This window comes from Vidua macroura, chromosome 2 (assembly GCF_024509145.1).
Source record: "Vidua macroura isolate BioBank_ID:100142 chromosome 2, ASM2450914v1, whole genome shotgun sequence".
Taxonomy (NCBI): Eukaryota; Metazoa; Chordata; class Aves; order Passeriformes; family Viduidae; genus Vidua; species Vidua macroura.
The window spans coordinates 100,651,408-100,670,805 of NC_071572.1; the positions used below are offsets into that span (position 1 = coordinate 100,651,408).

General features: G+C 43.2%; 1 protein-coding gene and 1 long non-coding RNA gene across 11 annotated transcripts; one reads left to right on the top strand and one right to left on the bottom strand.

Annotated features, from left to right (window-relative positions):
* Positions 1-1,113: 1,113 nt before the first annotated feature.
* On the bottom strand, positions 1,114-19,382 carry CBY2 (chibby family member 2). 9 transcript variants are annotated; one of them, XM_053971692.1, is made up of 5 exons: positions 19,348-19,368; positions 17,826-17,861; positions 11,520-11,595; positions 11,045-11,137; positions 1,114-2,290 (listed from the first exon to the last, which is right to left on the bottom strand). In XM_053971692.1, the coding sequence occupies exon 5, from the start codon at positions 2,165-2,167 to the stop codon at positions 1,184-1,186; it is 984 nt and encodes a 327-aa protein (XP_053827667.1). In that variant the 5' UTR covers positions 2,168-2,290; positions 11,045-11,137; positions 11,520-11,595; positions 17,826-17,861; positions 19,348-19,368; the 3' UTR covers positions 1,114-1,183. The 9 variants fall into 9 exon arrangements, with proteins under 9 accessions (XP_053827667.1, XP_053827668.1, XP_053827664.1 ...); XM_053971693.1 differs by lacking the exon at positions 11,520-11,595 and adding an exon at positions 13,682-13,804 and having other exon boundaries at positions 19,348-19,364; XM_053971689.1 differs by lacking the exon at positions 19,348-19,368 and adding an exon at positions 19,105-19,232.
* On the top strand, positions 9,866-14,970 carry LOC128804156 (uncharacterized). 2 transcript variants are annotated; one of them, XR_008435956.1, is made up of 4 exons: positions 9,866-9,968; positions 12,861-12,998; positions 14,446-14,566; positions 14,914-14,970. It is a non-coding gene; the product is annotated as an uncharacterized LOC128804156 (long non-coding RNA). The 2 variants fall into 2 exon arrangements; XR_008435955.1 differs by lacking the exon at positions 12,861-12,998.
* Positions 19,383-19,398: the final 16 nt, after the last annotated feature.

A 19,398-nucleotide genomic window follows, 5' to 3' on the forward strand; every position in this document is an offset into this window, starting at 1 on the left:
CTGCATGTCCACCTCTTAATGAACATTGTTCCACTTCTTCTCACCTGATTTTTACAGATGCAGCCCTACCCATACCAGTGAGAGCCAGCCATTTAACTTCACGCACGAGATTTGCCTCAGCATCCCAAAGCCTGAACAGCGGAAGAAAATACCTGTTGTTTTAAGCCTCTGAAGTAAACAGTCATCACTTGCACTTGACATGGTGTTCTCTGAGTGAAATACAAGGTGAAAGATAGTTCATGCTTTAGGTAATTCTGTGGCAAATCACTTAGAGACTTTTAAACTAGAGTGACAGTCTGCTTTTGGGGTCCTGTTGCAACAGATAAACCTCACTGTAACCTCTCCTTTGCTTTACAGTAATGCTCCCACAATTGCTCTGCAGAAGTCTCCCTGCATCTGTCTTGTCAGATTACTTAAAGGCACCCATATTCTGCCTGAAAGACTGTGACAAAGTGCACTGCATCTGGACTGTCCAAGACAGAGAAAATGGGTTTCCAGCCACTTTGGCCACACAATTGAGACTAGAACAGAATTTCAAACCTGAGCAGATCAAAAGGCTCTCATCTTCTGTGTTAGCAGATCACTGGATACTGGCTTGTCCATTACAGTGTGAGTAGATGTCCTTCTAAATACTGGCTTAAGCCATAGAGCAGCCATCAAAATGCTGCTTTTGGTGACCTACGCTCTTGCTCTGGGGCAGGTAAAAACCTGCTTTATCTGACTATTAAAGAAATCAAGAGGGACCTCACTGCTCTCTGCAGAAGTTCTGCTGCCTGCTCCATTCTGTCCTGTGGTCCCCACCATGATGTCTGGGAGGAGAGATCCTCCTTTATTAATCAATGCTTTTTTTGCAGACTGTGAGTATATCCTTGGACTACAAGCTGGCACACTGTAATCAGAGTTGAGATCCTCAAGCAATAACCTTCTGAAAACCTAGGCCTTATTATCAGAAACTTTGAAAAAACAAATGCTGAAAAACATGATTCCTGACTCCAGGCAAATTCATGACAGTCACCTACACCATATAACCAGAAGGTAAAATAAATCTAAGAAGTGCAAGAAAGTTTCAGAAAGACACAATGTTCCCCAGATATCTTCAGGGTCTATTGGGGTTTTATTAGGTTTCCTGAAAAAAAGGGAAAAGCTTTCTGGGAAATGAACTAGCAGTTTTTGCCCCCAAGCTTCACATGTCCCCAAGCTGATGCTCAGTTGCCAGCCTCTGTCCTGTTTCTTCAAACACTGAGGAAGTGATGGCAATGATCTCCTTTTCCAGCACATCCATTTGAGCTGTAATGTCTGACACAGTGTTTTTCACAGCATTCAGCTGCAGCTTCAGTTTATTGTAATCTTCTTGGAAGGATCTGTTCACGTCATGGAGATTGTGACAACACTGTTTCTCCTTAGGAGGAGGGTTCATTTTCAGGAAGGTGTGGAGAAGCTCACATAAGTCCTGGAGAACGTGGAGGATTTCATGCTCTCCAGGCATTCTTGGGGCAGACTCTATTGTATTCTGAGTTGGAGTAGTGCTCTTCCTTTTACCTTCATGTTTCTGCTGGGGGACTGGGCCAGGGTTAGCCTTTTCCACAGCTGTGATGGTGTCAATGTTCTTCTGAAGATCTGAGTGGGCATCTTTGCTCTCTTCATGGACAGTGATGGCTTTTTGGCCTTTCCAAGTAACAGGGAGTGCTTTATTCTCCTGCTGGAAATCCTCAAAGGTTTTATTCTTTTCCTGGACTGCCTGGAGAGCTTTGTTGCCAAGGCTGAGCTGAGTGCCTGTGCTCCTCTCTTGGAAGAGTGGAAATGGCTTATTTTTGCTCTTGAGGCTTTGCTGAATAGCATCAGTGTAAATTACCTGGACAGATTTGTTCTGTGACTGGAGATATCGTAGGGCTTTGTTTTCTTCCCAGAGCATCCTGTTTTTGATCCAGAGGACTTGATTCTCCTGCCAGAGTGCTCTGTTCTCCTCCCAGATGCTCCACTCATTCTGTGCCTTCTTACTAAAGAGTTTCTGGTGGGAAGAAAAAGGTGGCTGGCAGTAGATGTCATTCACCCATTTCCCATCAATAAAGACAAACATCTCACCCCTTGGCTTCACCCGAGGGGTGATGCAGTCTGTCTCAGGCTCTGTGTGCTGCATGCTCTGGTTCCTCCCATCAAAGGCAGACATGGCCCTTCTTCAGCAAATTGAGGAGGACTGTGGGGAAAGGCTTCTTCCAGGGCTCCTACAAGAGGCCACTGACCACTGTCAAGGAGCAGGTGACACAGTGGGGCTGGAGAAGCTTGAGTAGGACTGAAAGAACAGGGAACACAAATGCATAGATTTACTGCCAAAATTCCAAATCAGAATTAAACTACACGAGTGACAGAACAAGCAAATAAATCAGTTCTCACAGTTAACCATGTTGCCTCTTTGATGCTGAAAGGTAAGGAGTCCACCAGATACCTAGTTGATAGAAGCTGAGAAAAATGGCATTGGTAGATAAAGCAACACTATGGCAGCACTAAAAGCTTTCTTATAAAAACATGCACTTCCCCTTTATCTCTCTCCCTCATTTTTACAGACCTGCAAGGGAGCAAAATGCAAGACTATTTTCTGCCTCAGAATAGCCTGCTCCCAAATGACTGATGCACAAACACATTAAAAATTGTTATGAGGCTCAAACAAACTTTTCAAAATAAAGCATTTTTAAAGGTTCATAAAAAAAAATCTGGCCTTGAGAGCAGGTTTTTCTTGCTAATGCTGAGTAGCCTGTGCTAACAGGATGCCACAAAAATGCAGTGACAGTTTTGTTTTTTGATCTTAAAATCCACAATATGCACAAACCAAAGCTTTGGGACATCAGAGATTTGTTGCTCTTTGCGTGTTTTTTTGACAAGCTCCCATCACCATGGTCCAAGAACTGTCACAACCCATAGATAATTCTCCACCTTTCATTCTCATTTCTCCTGTCACTCTTACTCTTTATATCCTTTGATAGCTCTGTTATTTTTCTTGCTTTCTAGCCCTGCAATGGTGATTGCTTATCTTTTTCCTACAGTCCATCTGCCTCTTTTTCACATCATCAGAAAACTCATCTCTAAAATCCATACTGCAGGGCCAAACCTCTAATGCTTCTTATTTCAGACAGAGAAACCTTAGACTTATCTTGTCCCCTCCTTTCCTCTACCCAAAATATTGCCGCTTAAATCACCTTTTAACCATGAGTGAACTGGGGCAAAGTAAGGATTTCAGTCTTTTATGTGGGGAAAAAAATAACAACAACCAACCAGACAATCAAAAATTATTGTTTTGTGCCAAAGAAAAGCTTGTTTTCTGCAGCTAAATTAAATAAATTAAATTGTGATTTTCATGATGAAGTTATTTGATCTGAGGTTGAACTATTTTTTATAACCAAATTGCTGGAATTTTCAGGGTTTCTGCACAGAGTTTCTAATAGCACAAATATGCCTTTTTCTAGGTAAAAAAAAAAATAAAGTTACTTGTCAAATTTCACTCTGGTGTATTCCTCTCCCAGCTTCCCTGCTGTCCCTTGGAAAACCCAGTTCTGCCTTTTTGTCTGTCAGGAGAATTTTACCTTCATGAATCTTGCTCTCATATCTCTGCCCCAAGCACTAAGCAGAGAGTGACCACCACACATGAGCCCCTTATAGCCTCCAGCTCTGTCATCACAGTGTGTGCCTCCTGTCCTATTGTTGCCCTTTCCTATTGCTCTCCCCTTTCTCTGTCATTTCCACCAAACAGCACTGCATGTCCAGGTTCCTCCAAGTTACTTCTTAGAGCCAACATCCAGAGATGCATCCTGCACCCCCTTCCCAAGCTTGTCCAACCACTCATAAAATTACTGCTTCATTTAAAATCCAAAATTCCTTCATTTAGGAGAGGGCTATTGCAATATAGGTCTGTTTGCATTAACATTTGATTTTACTGCAACCTGTTTACTGTCTGAATTTCAGGGCTGTCTTCCACGTCATCTGCTGCTTTATCTCATGTCAGACTTGTGTTTTCATAACATCATTCTTCTGCTAAAAAGGTATTTCCCAAAAACTCTGATTTGGACTTTTTTTTTCCCACTTACACTATGTCCAGAGCCACGCATTGCTCCCTCCCTTATACTCTTTCCCCTGCAGCCTTTCCAACACATCCCATTTCATTGAGGTGCCCAGTCCCATTTTTAACCCCAAAAGCCCCAAAAAATGGGGGCCTGGTGGGGGGTGAAGGGGCAGAGAGCAAATCAGCCATGGAGGGAACAGACCCCTAATTATCCAGGGAAGATGCAGAACACATCCAGCATCAGAAGCCCAGACCCACGTGCCTATCATGGACAAGCAGCTACAGTTCTTAAAGTCACTTACAGAGAAAGTGTTTAGATTGCACATTTTCAGGATAAACAGAAATGTATAATATATATATGACTTTGAAGGGCATTATCTCGGGGACAATTAAACTTGACAGTGGCTCTGTCAGCTTTTTTGCACTGCCAGGGAGACATCGACCCAAGCTTTAGGGTGATACTTCAAGATCTCAATGCCTCCCCCATAATTTTTTTCCCCCATCTCTGAATAATCCCAGGAAATGCTGGGCAGCTGGGTGGATGAGCAAGGCAGCCAGCCTGCGGGGAAGCCACACCAAATCAAGACAGGCTGGGCAGTTTGGGAGCACAGCATTACAGAGCCAGCACATGCTCACCTCTCAGCGCGGCCAGCGGCGTTCCCTCTCCCCAGAGCCGAGCGAAGCAGCCGGGTCTGAGCTCTCGCTGCTGCCGGGGTGTCCAGAGGCAGCGGCTGCACAGCTGGGGACAGGGGACTGAGGCTCATGTGAGCTCTGACACGGACCTTGCCCCAGGAGCAGCCACCTGCCCCTGACCCTCCAGGGATTGGCAGCTCCTGCACACTGTCCTTGCACAGCTCACTTCTGCGCTCCTTCCGCGCTGTCCTCACAAGACTGGCTTTGACTTTTCCCAGCGTTGCTCTTCTGGGCTGTTTCTCATGGAAATGACCTTTCTGCTAGCTCGGCTCCCATGCCCTTTCCTGAACCCAGACTTCCCGATCTCCCTTTGATGCTCGTAACTGAGAACAGTTTGGACGGATTCTTTCTCCATCACACCCTCTTAAAACAAATTTTGCTTTTATTCTGAAACTTCAAATTCTGTTTGTTGCTGAACAGATATTGATACATTCAAAAATCTCTTCCCTGTATGCGCTGTGAGAGTTGAAGTTATTTTCCGAGGACAAGATGAAGTTCTTCTTTGACTATAAGTTTAAGAGCAGACTATAGCTGAATCCAAGTAAGAAGAAAATAGAATATAGAAGGCATTCACACATGCAGGTTTAGATATTATTTGTAGCAGCCATTTCCACTTCCACATCTTTACATTTCTAATGAAGTCTTTCTTATTTGCTACGTCTTTCAGAAATGGAATTTTTTTTTTCTAATCAGGATTCCTGAATAATAAATACAGCATTTTATTTCTTTTTCAGTGAAAATTACTAAGTTGACATCACCCTCAAGAAGACTGCTATTGCTTTAGGAACTTGGAGGTATAGTTCAGCTTTGGTGTTATATGAAAATTATAAACTCAGGTATAAAATCCTTCTCTGTAATTGCTCCTTTGCTTATATTTAATCTTAGACAACAAAACCACATCACAGGTTACTATGGCAACTCCCCAGGGAGTATCCTTCTTTATTTGAGCTTCAGGATCCTGTACAGGAAAACAGAAAAATGTCCTCAAAAGACAAAATATTTTATCATGGGCTATTTGTGCTTGGCCTGCCATCATATGGGAATTTAAGGGTTCTATCCAGTGCAGACACTTTTCAGGAAAAGATTGGCTGAAATGTCCAATCTGAACTTCTGCAGAACTGTGGCTGTGGGCTCTGAAAGTGACCTTTGATGAACATTTTAAGGTCTAAGAGCTGACTAGAAACTGAATTAATAGAAAGAAGTGCAGCTGCTTAGTCCAGAACCATGGAGAACTAACTTGATAGTGAGCATACCTTTGCTTTTCTCACACAGTATTTTCCTTAAAGTTTTGTAAAGTTCTTCTGCCAAATTAAATTTTTACTGAAAATTATGAATACAAATTCCAATACATTTGGATCAAATTTAGTGAATATCATCAGATGTGTTTATGCACACATCAGAATTGGAAATGCTGCAAGAGCTCACAGCAGAATTTTTTATAGCAGCTATTCTGATTTCTGAATTGGGCTCTCAAAAGGATTGAGATGTCATTCACAAGATTACAAAGGCAGAAATAATGCTGAGTGTGTTCCACTCCCTGCCAAGAGACAAGTAACTCCTGCTCTGTGAGAAGGGTTTGAACTAACTTGCCAGCTCAGTGTTTTGTCCACAGCATCAGACCACTCAATTTCACAAAGATGCTTCCTTATACAAAGAATTAAATACTATTTGGAACCAAAACCTTTTTTCTCCATCCTATCTGCACACCTTATACCAGGCTGCTCAGCTGACTTTGCTGTCCTTCTTCTTGGAGATTGTCTGGTTCTAGAAAGGATTCAGTGGGAAGGAGTGTGTGATCCCAGACACACTCATATAATATTCTCCGTGCTCTGTGCTGGGGTGCTAGAGGTCACCATCCAGTGATGGGTTGAAAGCCAGGGGGAAGAGCAAGGTATGAACTGCTGCCATGAAGATTTTGCAAGAAGGGCCCTGAAGACCCCATACCAGTCTCCTTTCTATTAGACAGTGGCATGTACCAGCAGTAAATGTCAGCCCTTTCCATACTTTGCTTTTGGGTTAGAAGACCTGGTGAAGTGTCTAAAGTGAAAATAATCAGGGGGGAGGAGGTGGGGGGGGGGGAAGTGTTTAGTAAAAAGCATGCAATAGTCCCAAATCTTTATTTGATAGAACCAAAAGCATCTGCTGCCACTTTCTACCATGCCAAACACATCTGTGCTTTTGAAATGCCAGCCTCTGTTCATTCCAGTGCAGGCTGGTCTCACCACACACTCATCCACTGTTCTCCAGGGCATTAAGCCTGGAGGTGAATCCCACCTAGTCACTAAAAAAGACTTGCATAGCTGAGTGCTCTTGAATCATCTCCTGACCTCAACAACTGGGTAGGGAGTAAAAATTATATTTTCTCAGTTTCTGAGGCAGTGAAATGTCTGGTAATATCTCAGCGTTGTATTCTGCCCAGGAAGAGACAGTCAGCAGTGTGAAAATCAATAATGAAAAACTTTGGATCAGTTTTTTTTTCAGGCAAAGAAATGGCTTGAGTGACACACTTATGTCATCACCTATTTGGACTAATTGTCCTTCCAGGGACACTATCACAGTGCTGCTGCTGGTGTCTCAGTGTAACCCTCACAACATCCAATGTTGTGCAAATCACCAACCCTGCATTCTCCTATCAGCACTGGGTCAGCTGAAAGCTGAAATGAAAGGTGGAAATACCTACTTTCATATCTTCCCTCTGATCCTAATTTTATTTTAGACATTGGGTAAGTGATAATTTCCTCAGGTTCTCAATGAGTTTGGGATGCTGACTTTCTGATGTAAGCTGTCAAGAGAATTTAGTTCTTCTTTGTGAAGTGCCTTGAACATGAAAGCGTGACAGCAAAGAAGCCCTACACACCACTCTTATTTATCTCTTGATTGTAATACACACACGGTTTACAGGGTGAAGCAAAACATTTTACTATTGCTAGTAAGTGACATCTTACAGACTTGTCAGGCTTTGTATTGTTCCACCTTTGATCTCATTCTCATTTTGCTTGCTTTGTACTTTAGCTATGAATACTTAGAAAAAAAATCATCAAAACCCATGTGCAGTCTCATGGTCAACTCTAAGCCATTTTCTGTCAACTCTGTTCCTGTGTGTTGTGCCTCTGTGAGCCTTGCCAACAAAAACCAGCCCAATTACCATGTCACTCTCCTAGTTATGTCTGAACAGATCAAAATTTACAGAGCTCTCTACAGGCTGAAAGAGCCCGTTGTTCACTGCTGAGTTAATACTAGAAGAAATGGTCCATGATGCACTTGTTTCTGTTCTGAGGGCAGAGGGGCAGAGCTGACATTGCCCCTGGAGGAGCTCTCTGGCCTTGCTGTACCTAGGGACAATTTGGAAGGGGACAGTCACCTCAGTGTGCCATGTGTGAGCATGGGGTATCCCAAAGGCCTCCCTGGGACACCCTGAGAGGCAGGCCTGCCAGCAGGCTGTGCTGGACACTGTCCCTGATCTCTGACAGCCACAAACCCCAAACAGCAACAGGCATTAGTGTTCAGGAAACAGACTTGAGCCCCCAGTGACTTGTCAGCCAAGTGATGCTTCAGCCCTCACCACTGCTCTGATTAGGTCTCTGCTGACTGCGCCTGAGCTCTGAGGTTCTGCAAACAGGTGCAGTGTTTGGGAGTTGGGGACATTTCAGCTCATTCTGAACACAGAGCAGGTCTTCCATATGACAAGTCTCTGGGTGAGAGGGAAAGTCAGTGGCTCCATTCTTGATTGACAGGGAGAAAATTAAGGGTTCAGGCTTATTAAGCAATCTCTAGCAGTGATTTATGGGGTCCTGTACATTTTAATCTAACAAAAAAATTGAAATCATCTAATTAGCTAAGTGTGTAATCCTGTATATTAATTGTCGATTAACCACTTCTTAATTAAAATGGAATGCTTATCAAATAACATGTGATGGCCACGTAGCACCAATTTAAGTCATTATCAGACCAGCTCCTACTTTAATAAGAATCTGTTCAACTAGAGTCTAATAATTTCATTTTATTTTAAAAGCTCTACAGAAGAGGAAGCAATCACCTTAAAAAAATAATATTCCATTAGGACTTTCTAGACCCTTTACTGTAAACAACACTGCATGAAGAATCACAAAACCCATGTTAAATATCCAAGGAACTATCAAGGAACCTTGATACCTAGATCTTGTGTTTAAATTTGTCCAGGAGTTCCTTGTTCATGCACGCAGTGCTTCCAGCATTTTTGCTTGACTTCCTCTTTGTTGGGATGCATCACTCCTGAGTTTGGAGGAGGTGATCCTTGATTATTCACCAGCTTTTCTGGGCCCATCATCCTTCCAGGGAATTCTGCCAAGCAGATCCCTGAAAAGATCAAAGTCTGCTTTCCCAAAGTCCAGATGAGTTTGTTGTGTGCTCTCCTCAATCCTAAATATTCTAACTCCATAATTTTGTGGTCACTGCAGCCAAGGCTGCCCTTGAGCTTCACATCCCTCATCAGATACTCTTGTTGGTGAAAACAAGGTCCAACATTAGCACCTCTCCTCATTGGCTCCTCTGTCACCTGGGGAAGGAAGTTATTATCAGGGCATTCCAGGAATGTCCTGGATGGTTTATGCCCTGTTGTGTTGTCTTGTTCTCCCACGAGATACCAGGGTGGTTGAAGTTCCCCATACGGACCAAGGCTTGTGAACCTGAGATCACTCCTACTTGTCTACAGAGGAACTAATCCACTTCCTGGTCAGGCAGCTCATAGCAGACCCCTACTATGATGTCACTTGTCCCTGCTCTCCCTTTAATCCAGACCCATAAACTCCAAGTGGCACCTGATCCATCCCCAGGCAGAGCTCCATGCACTCCTGCTGGTCATTGACATGGGGGGTGACACTTCCTCCTCGTCTCCACACCCTGTCCTTCCTAAAGAGCCTGTGTCCCTTCATTCCAACTCTTCAGTCACAGAGCCCACCCACCACAGCCCTGCAGGCATGCACAGTTCTCTAATTCCTCTGGTTTATTCCCCATTCTGCTTGCATTCGAGAGAGACATTTAAGCTGGGCCCCCATTAAGCTGACTTACTGTCTGGAGTGGCTGGAATCGCACTGTGCTGCTCTTCACGTGCTCTCGTGCTGACCTGTGACCCCTCCCCAGGCTCTGAGCATCTCTGGCTGGCACTGGCATCACACTGGTAGGAGTGAGATGGATTGAGGTTTCCCTCCCCTGGCAACGTTAGTTTAAAGCCATCTTCACCAGCCTGGTAAGTCTATGGGCAAAGACACTCTTCCCCTTCTCTGGCAGATGAGCTCCATCAGCTCCCAAGAGATCAGGTTTCTCAAAGAGACTCCCATGATATAAGTAGCTGAACCTCTGGTTGTGGCACAAGTGCTGTAACCATCCTAGGATTTTATATGGACTCTCCTCCACTGCCCTTTCTGATTATTCATGCGTCATCTTCCAAGAAATTTTGAAATAGCTTACTCGGACTTGCATCCATGTTCTATGGGCAAACACTGCTGAGTACATCTCTCTCAGTCCTTGTAGGCATGCAAGATTTGTTCTCCCATGTGTTTTTATCACTAGACCTGCAGGAGCAGACTTCTAACAAGGCACAGGACCCATCTGGTAATCTTATTAAAAATCAGATTTGGCTTTCAGAATCAATCTTTACCCAGTGGGTTTCTCAAATGGTAGCATTGTCACCTGATTTTTGCAAAGAGCTCTGCACTCAGCTCCCAGGACTACCCTTCCACAGCATTTTTGCCTGTTACAATGGCACACAGATTTTTGGAGCTGATGGGCTTGTGCAAAGCAAGCATCTTATGAAAGATATAAATATCTTGAAGGATATCTGAAGCTTAGTGCTAGACAGTGTAATTTTGCCAAACTAGAAATGCAAAAAGAACATTAAAAAGAAGATAATATAGGCTCATAACTAAACTTAAATGTGGAGTGGTACTGAAACGAGACCATTTCAAGCTCTGTGGAGCACTGGTTTACCTTTTCTAGCACGTATCATGCTTTCATGGGCCATGGCACACTTTGCTTAGAGGAAGACAATTTTAACATCTGCTCCTCCCAGGGTTTAAATTGGTGCCAGAGTACTCTTTTAATGGTATGCCAGAAGAAGAAAGGTTTCAGCAATGAAATAAGAGAATAAACAGTTAAAACCCAGGTACTATTGTTAAGCACACCTAGGAACAATTAAACAGGCAGTTTTAGAAATGTAACCCCTAGGAAAGATTTTATGCCAGTGAAGCAGCCCCTTTTACCCATTTCCCTCAACTTTAAACCTGCAAAGTCTGTCCTGAGGTGAATGGAGGTTACAAAATTTACCTGGTTTTCCAAAATTGCCTGCAAACCTCTGTGCAAATGTAGGGTCACTGTCTGTCCAAATGCTCTGTGGTGGCACTTGAAAAATAGCTGGAACTAGAACACACATCCACCCAGAGAAATGCAGTGAGAAAGAAATAGGTTAACCTGTCTTCACATGTGTCCAGAGGATATCATTAACATTAATGTAGTCATAAAGCAGCACCTGCTGGCTCAACACAGCACATCTTTGCCTAGTACCAATTAACTCTTCAAAAAATAATAGAGAACAGTTTTTGCCCTTCTGCCCCAAGTACAATAACTTGTTTCCTGTTAAGCATTATTAATTATAATGTCCCTGTTGCTTTGCCTCACTGAAATGAACAGTCCCATTAGTGACATAAGCTTCATAGCAAGGTGTATCTCAGCAGGAGCAAGTGCAGAGTTATTGGGCTTTAAAAATATTATACTGCTTTTTATTACTATTGTTGTTCCTTACTTGTTGTAGAGGTTTCACTCTTAACCATCCAGAAGGAAAAACACCCCACAATTCTCAGTCAAAGCACAGATCCCACCTAGGTAAAGGCACAAATTCCACTAAGATGTTCATGTTATGGTTATGTCAATGATTCAGCAAGCAAAGTCCAAGCAAAAGGCTTAGGTGTGGCAAGTCGTGCGATGAGATAAGCAGAGACACTCCCCCAAAAAAGCTGTAACCATGTTCTGCATTGCTAAAAGTGAGCTGCAGTCAGATGCTGAAGGGAAGAGCGAAGGTGAAGGTGACCCTTCCTCTGCGGTCAGGTGTAAGGTGCTGTGGCCGTGCCGCTGCACAGCAGCTGGGTGCTACCCCTTCACAGGCCCTTGGCTCTCCTCCAGGGTCCTTTTAGGACCAGCTCTTCCCCACTGCACTCAAGCAATGCAACCAGCTCATGTGCAAGGTTTCTGATATGGTGTCCGATTAGGTCACTCACTTATACACAAGCTTTGTATCTCTGATTTACAGTGTGAAGGTCACTGTCTCTTCTGCAAGGTGTCTCTTACTGCCTAGTTCATGTTCTGTGGCTGAGCTGCCAGCCCTGTGTGAGCAGACACCACCAGGTGTGAGCACTCTTGGTCTGAGCAGAGTTGGCTGTATAAGAAGCTAAGCTAAACCTGTTCTGCTAAGGGACAGGACAGCTCTTCCCTTTCCACCTGCATGCAGGGATGAAGTGACAGATATATGCGATGCCCATTAAAATATTTTACATGGTATTTAACCTGAGCATTTTGGCATAAAGCATAATCCATCTGAGCTGTCTGCACAACATAAACATACAGTATATGGCAGCCAGCCCATTAACTGAAGAGCTGTTTTGCATGACACAAACACTGAGGTTACCCATTGTGCTTGTGTTACCCTTCCTATCTTACCAAAGTCACTTTCTGCATAGACAGGATGTCAGGAATATGATTTACTGGTTTTGCTTGTCAGTGCATTGCAGGTGATCACATACCAGGTATCGCTGCTGAATGGATGAAAGCCAAGGACACTGGTTCCTGTATTTAGAATAGAAAGATAGCAACGTGCAACTAGTTTCTGCCTAAAGCCAAGTTGCCATTAGTAGCTTGCAGAAAGCTGCACGATTGCTCCTCTAAAAGTGTGCCTGATTGCATGTTTATTCACAAGTTTGAGCTGCACAGAAAAGTGCAGTTGTTCAGGCTGCTGAATCTCTGTCAACTCTCCTTTTATGAGACAGTCAAACCTTTCCAGAGCCATGAAATGCTTTGTATTATTTGCTGCTGGGATTGTCATATCTTCTATATCTAACAAGGTACCTGGAGACCATCCTTCTATTTCTAGCAAAGATTTCTACCTGACACTAATAAGAAGACAGCATCCCAACACCACCTTTTTGAGGCAGAAAGGGGCACTCCAGTGACCTTGGAAGGCCTCATCTGAAATTACTAAACCAAAGCCTGCCATCATCTTACAGACAAGGTACATGCCATCAGCCCATATCTCCCTCACCTTCCACCTCAATGCTGATTAATTTCTCCTAGTCTTATCCCAAGTATTGCTGAATGACAGAAAAAGAGATATTTCTGTGACTCACAGGCCAGTTTTTGCAGTGCATCTTTATCTGCTTTGCCTGATTGATCAAAGATGCCATTATCTGCTGTACTCTGCAATCTCATTGACTAGGTTCAGCCTTGCTAACTTCTAGCCTTCAAAGATCATAAAGCTTGCTAAAAATAAAGTTAAAAAAAAAAAAGGGGTGGGAGGAGGGCTTTCTTTTTTTTTGACTGTATTCTGGATCTTTATAGAGGTAAAATTTCCTTCCCACCCCTCAGAGGAGTTACTTTCTTTCTGATGACAGTGGATTATCTCTTGCAAATAATAAGACATCTGCCTAATTATTTGTCTTTGTTTTTTCCTTCTCTTTGCATCAGCTCCACCCTGCCCCAAATACAGAGCCCTTAGAAACCATAGCCAGCCATCTCCATTTACATCTACACATATCCCCCATGTTTCTTCTTTTGGGGAAGCCCCAGGCAGTACTGTTTAAAGGCAAAAATTTAGATGCAATAAATGCACTTGAGCAAATGAGATCAGAAGTTGCTTGCCTCGTTGTTGAAACCCATCACCCTTGATGCACAGCTACCACCAATGCACAGCCATACCTGGGTGATGGCAAGGGCTGAGCTGCAGATCTCCTGCGAGGCCTGCTAAAGAAACTGCTTCTGAGATTCAGGTGAATGGTAGTGCCAAGGGAAACTGTTATTGTTCTGTGGGATACCTGTGTTCTTCGTGAGGAGAACATAGAACTGTAAGCACAGGCACTCGCAGAAATCTGAAGCAGCATTCCTTCCATATTATGTATATGAAACATCAATACCTGAGAAGCGACATCCTACAACCTTTTTTTTTTTTTTTCCCAAACAAGAGAATCACTGAAAAACTTCATAAGTAAAGAAAAGCAGATGTGGTTAACAAAGGAACTAAAATATGGTTGGAGCAAGAAGTTTATTAAAAAGATAGTTCTTTTAAATGCCTTGTCATTTGCAAATACATTTAAAATAAATGATAGAGATTGCAGCTCTTCCTTCTACTGACGTCTTTTGTACTGTGGCTGAGAAATCACGGGTACAAGTTCACATACATGTCACTGTGCAAAGTGCTTGTGGTAATCATTTTCACAGGGAAAAATAAGCACTTGAAGTCTCATATATTTTTTGTCATGAATTCAGTTAATGCACACATCAATCAGGTTGTCAAAGCTGTTTACAGCCCATGACTGGGTATTTCTAGCTTTTGACATATTATATCAAAGAGAACCAGAATCCTTGAAACATAATTGTATAGCTCTCTCTCTCTCTCTCTCTCTCTCTTCACAGCTTTCTTCCCATATTCAATTTTTCTGGTAAACTCTTTATATCATTTGCAGCTCCTTCAGAATTCCAGAGTCACCAGTTTATTAGCAACATCAGGATCACATTATTCCTCTTCTGAGACCCTGCCCTGGGTTTTCTCCAAAACTTACAAGGACTAAGATTTGCAATATTGAGGTAGGGTCAACTACCACATTCTTCTAAATTAAATTACTCCACTATTCCTTCATGCATTTGCATATCACTATCTAGTTTCTTTCATCCAATTTCAAAAATGTACTGTTATTCTTCTTTCTCCATGGTCTTCATTTTTTTTTTTACTTTTGTACTTAATGACTCTGTGTCTGGCTGTTGATGACGAGCTGTCTCCTCTGGGGTTTGTTCAAAGTTTAGCACTAGTCTAAGATACTAGTCCCAAAAGAGGGTGTGAGAAGGAAGAAGGGTTGGAGGATCTATATCTTTTCTTGTGAAAATTTAGAACCCTGGAATTAGAAATTACCCTTTCTTCTATATTTTTCCCCCAGATGAAAATCATGAAGATATACCAAGTTTTCTCTCCATGTATACCACAGGTAAGAAAACAGGGATTTTGGAGTCAAGTATTTCAAGCCATGAAGACACAACACTCACTAACTTAGTGAGTACCAGCACAGGAAATTTCTAGCAGCATGCACTGGAAAGATAAAAGCTCAGATGTGCTTTACACCATCACCAAATGAGATCAGCACCTGATGGACTGTCTTTAAGAGACAGACGCTGGACTTGACAGCCAGCCCATGAAAAATGAAGAGGTGTGATTTATTCAAAGGACCAAATATCTCACAAAACTGGGCAGGGGGAAGGAACGAAAATGCAGGAGGGGAGAGGGGTCAGAACAGTCCAAAATTTGTGTGGGCAACTGCAGCATAAAAACAACCAAACTACTAGTCCAAGAACTTGGTCATAAAGTTTAATGGCTTGTTATTTATATGAAGCCTTCAGTAACACAGTACGAAGTGCCTGTTTTCCCTCACTTCACATCTTTTCTGTAAAACGCTTTCTTTTCTCTCTGTCTCTCTCTCCGTTTTAATTTAAACAATATATCTGGTTTAAGTGTGACTATAAAGCAGACTCTTAGCAGGGACAGAGGTGTGTGCCAGCTGGAGATGGCTCCACTCCCATCCTTTCCCAAGGTCATTGCCCACCAGCCACACCTGAGGACAACAAGCCTGCAGTGCTGTGATCAGCCAGGAACATGCTCCAAAAGTAGCAAAGAGACAGCATGCCCCAGTAGCTTGCTGGGTTGTGCTTGCATGCAGCAGGATATCAAGTCTTTGAGGTGTTGTTTTGTTGGAGGAAAACATTGTTTTCCTCCAAGACATTTATTAAACACTAGATTTTAGAGTGCCCTGATTGGTTTGCATGAAGGACATTGTGGGACTGACTGACAGACCGATGGGATAAAGATGTCAGGAAAACATTCAAAATTTACTTTTGGCAACAGTCAAGAAAAGGAAGGGGAAAGCCTTCCAAATCTTGCTGCAAATAGGCTTTCCCACAAATTTAATGGGGAAAATAAATGTGCAGATTCCGAGACCCTACTTTGAATCACATTAGTGATTTGAGATGCTTCATCATTCTCTGCATCATATGAACTGCAGACTTTTGATTTCCCAGACTCTGCTAATAACAAGCCCTATAATTAGGTATCTGTCCTTTGCAATCAGCACTACAGCTTTCTGTTCATAGGAGAAAAATTGGAGGGTGGGAGAACCACTCAAGAGCATAGGAAAGCTGCCACTGGTGTAGTGTGGCTGGCTAATGGTTTCAAAAACATTATTAGGTATGTAGCATGTTAATAAAAATGTTCTTGCTCATTTGTCTGTCTGATTGAACCCACACAAGTTTTGGGTGCGAGCTCATTTTCTCAGACTCCAGTAGTTAAGTAACAGATTTCTTCTGATTTCCTCCTCCCCTCTACCCATGAGCCATTTGCCTGGATGACTGGCCACAGACTGTTCCTGCTCATTAGGCAAGATTTGCTTTTGAAGTTTGATACAGCAAGATCATGTAGAAAGGCATGATGGAGAGATGCTGCCTAGGGATTTATGCTCTTATTTTACCCTGTTTTTTATTTTGTCCATTCAGTTTGCTGGTTTCTGTTCTTTGACTTGAAAAGAGGAGCCCAAGCATGTCAACAGGCAAAAATCAGACTGTTACTTGACTGTCTTGGAAAGCTTTGAGAGGCAGCAACAAGGAGGCTTCAGTGTAAAACCTTGGCCTGTTAAAGTCACAACAACATCAAATGCATGAGGGATTTTACATTGAAAGGTAGAGACATTTTGTCAGTCTTATCACAGCCATCAGAAGCAAAAAAGCAAAAATTAATCTGATAACGCTGCCTACAGTAAGGCAAAAATCTGCTGCTCACTGCATTGCACTGTTGAGATCACAGCATCTCCACAAACCATTGTGGTGGAGTTCCTCTGGACCCCATTTTATGTCTGGAGAAGTAAATTTCCCCACCAAGTTGTCTCTGACTACATTTTAAAAATTAATTTAATGCCAGTGCATCCCATTCTTCACTACAGCAAAACTGTCTTTGGAGAAAGCAATGACAGCTCTCAGACATAATTTTATGCCCAATACTTGCCCAAGAGTCTCTTCATCTCTGAGGTTTCCAAAGCCAGGAGGGTTATTTTCAGGGACACACATACTAAAATTAATGCTAAATCCAAAGGACCGCATGCTGTGGGACTTGATTGGATTTGGACAAAGAATGTCACTTTCTAAAGTCAACCCTGCATGTAGATCATTTTTTTTTCACCATCTAATCATGATTGTGAGAACGTAAATCATGTGAATTACAATGAGCAGAGTTGATGAACGTGCGCCGCAGGAACTCTAACTTCAATCCCCTTCGAGGTCACCACTGGAGAAAGTCCCTTCCCTAGGGCTTGATTTCTGCTGCCTGGCACATTCCCTCATTAGCCACACTCTTTTGAGGGAGATGAGAAGTACCACCTTTGCTTCTGTTTTGTCTATAACCTGTCTCTCCTTTTAACAGGAAAATTAAGCCCCGTAAATGTCTGTAAAGGCTTCCTGTAATTTTTCTACATTCACTTACAACCAGGCTCTTAATAATTGGATATAAAGTAAAAATCCTCGGGAGCACAAGAGTGAAGTCTGCAAGTGCACGGGAATTCAGTTCTCTCAATATTTATGTTTAGCATTAAATACTTCATGCAAAAACAATGACTTTGACTCCCAAGGCCTTCCCTCTCTTATCTCAAAAACTGTTCATACATATGCTGCAGGATCCCTATGCAAATATAAAAAGGGGATTAAGTTGTACATGTAGTAAATCCTGTTTTCACACTAAATAGGCAAGAGCTAACAGAGGGCCTTTGGATTAAAAATAGGTCCCTCTTTGCTGAGCAGACTAAACTATTCTTACCTCTGGCTTCCCTCCCATGCAGGAATTGACTTTTTCCTGGTGAGAAATTAAAGTGAATTATAAAATCTATAGTGCATTAGAGGTATGTTCTGTAAAATAAATGATTTTGATTTAAATAACTGTATATTAGGGAATGTCCCCTGCCTCCACAAAACCACTCCTTGTTTTGCAGTGGGAATTTGTGGCACAGCCCATGTATGACAGTACCATTGCATAAGAAACTTCCTTGCCCTTAAGGAAATATTGGGGACACAAGGTGAAAATTGCCTTCACAACTCTCTGAGTGGGAGGTGAGCACTGCCCCTGGCCCCAGACATCATCTTTGACCATCACCTGGTGTTTTCTCTCCACCCTTTGCAGCAGCATCCAGGAGGAGGAAAACTCCTCCAGTCTCACCAGATCAATTGTTACTTCTAGGACCACACATGAAGCTCATTGGCATTTTCGCTCAATTTTAATGGCTTGTCCCATGAAGAGGAAAATTGGGCTGCGGTGATGAGCTGAAGGACACAGAAAGCAGAGGGCTCAGCAGGCAGCCCAGCTGTGGGACCACTGACCTGGTCATGTGGTTTTTTGTTTCACCTGTTTCCATTTGTTCCCTTAAAACACCAAAACACTGCTGAGCACAAGGAAAATTCCTCTCTCTGAGTCTTGTGAGACCAACCCCTGGGTCCACAATGAACATAGTCACCAGAGTGGAAAATACCCCACAGAGTCTGACAGAGGGACTTAAAGGAACTGACTGCACAGGGTAAAGCACAGCTGGAGGAAGCAGTGATGGAGCCACAACTTCCTGACAGCACCAGCACATCTCACAGCTGAACTCAGGCAAACATTCCCTTTAAACCTGGTTTTCCTTTCCTTTCAAGAAATCTCTGAGAGAAATGTAGAAGCAGTTTTTGCCCAAGTCATTAGCCTTTGCAACTTTCCCAAACCCTTTCAGCTCAGACACTCAGCTGCCAGAATAAGCAGCAACCTTATTTCACCTCTGGATGGTAGAAAAACAAGGCACATACGCAGAAGACCTCAACCCAACAAGCTGGAGAGCCCTTCTGAGGACAGCAGGGGTCACTGACACACTCTATGCCCCAGCACTGGCAGATGAATGGGGTGAGGATGTTGGTGTGCTGTGGCCCATGGAGGCAGCTCATGCTCAAGATGCAGCACACAGCAAAAATGAACAGCAAGGAACACTTGGGTGGAACCTGTCCACCATGACATAGATGATGAGATACCCAGGCTCTCCTTTTGGAGAAGCACAGAAGGGCACTTCACCCACCTCCCCTCAGGGCTTGCCAGGGAAGAGTGTCTCAGGCACCAGCAGTATGATTCTTCCTCTGGACAAGCTCACAGGCTGGCATCCCACTCCCAGCGTGCCAGGCAGGCGTGACATCTCTGGATGTGATCTCACATATCCTCCACTGCTGCAAGTCCCTGTCCCCTCCATCCCTCAGTCCTGGCCAATCTCCCACAGCCCCACCAAAATATCCAGGAAGGGCTGCAAGCTGGCAGGAGCCCTCACCTCCTTGACTGAGAAATGTGGCATGGCAATGTGGGTACTATGGCAACGGAA

What these genes read in the sequence shown, in the direction of transcription:
- CBY2 (XM_053971695.1), bottom strand. Translation starts at nt 2,167, where the DNA reads ATGTCTGCCTTTGATGGGAGGAACCAGAGCATGCAGCACACAGAGCCT.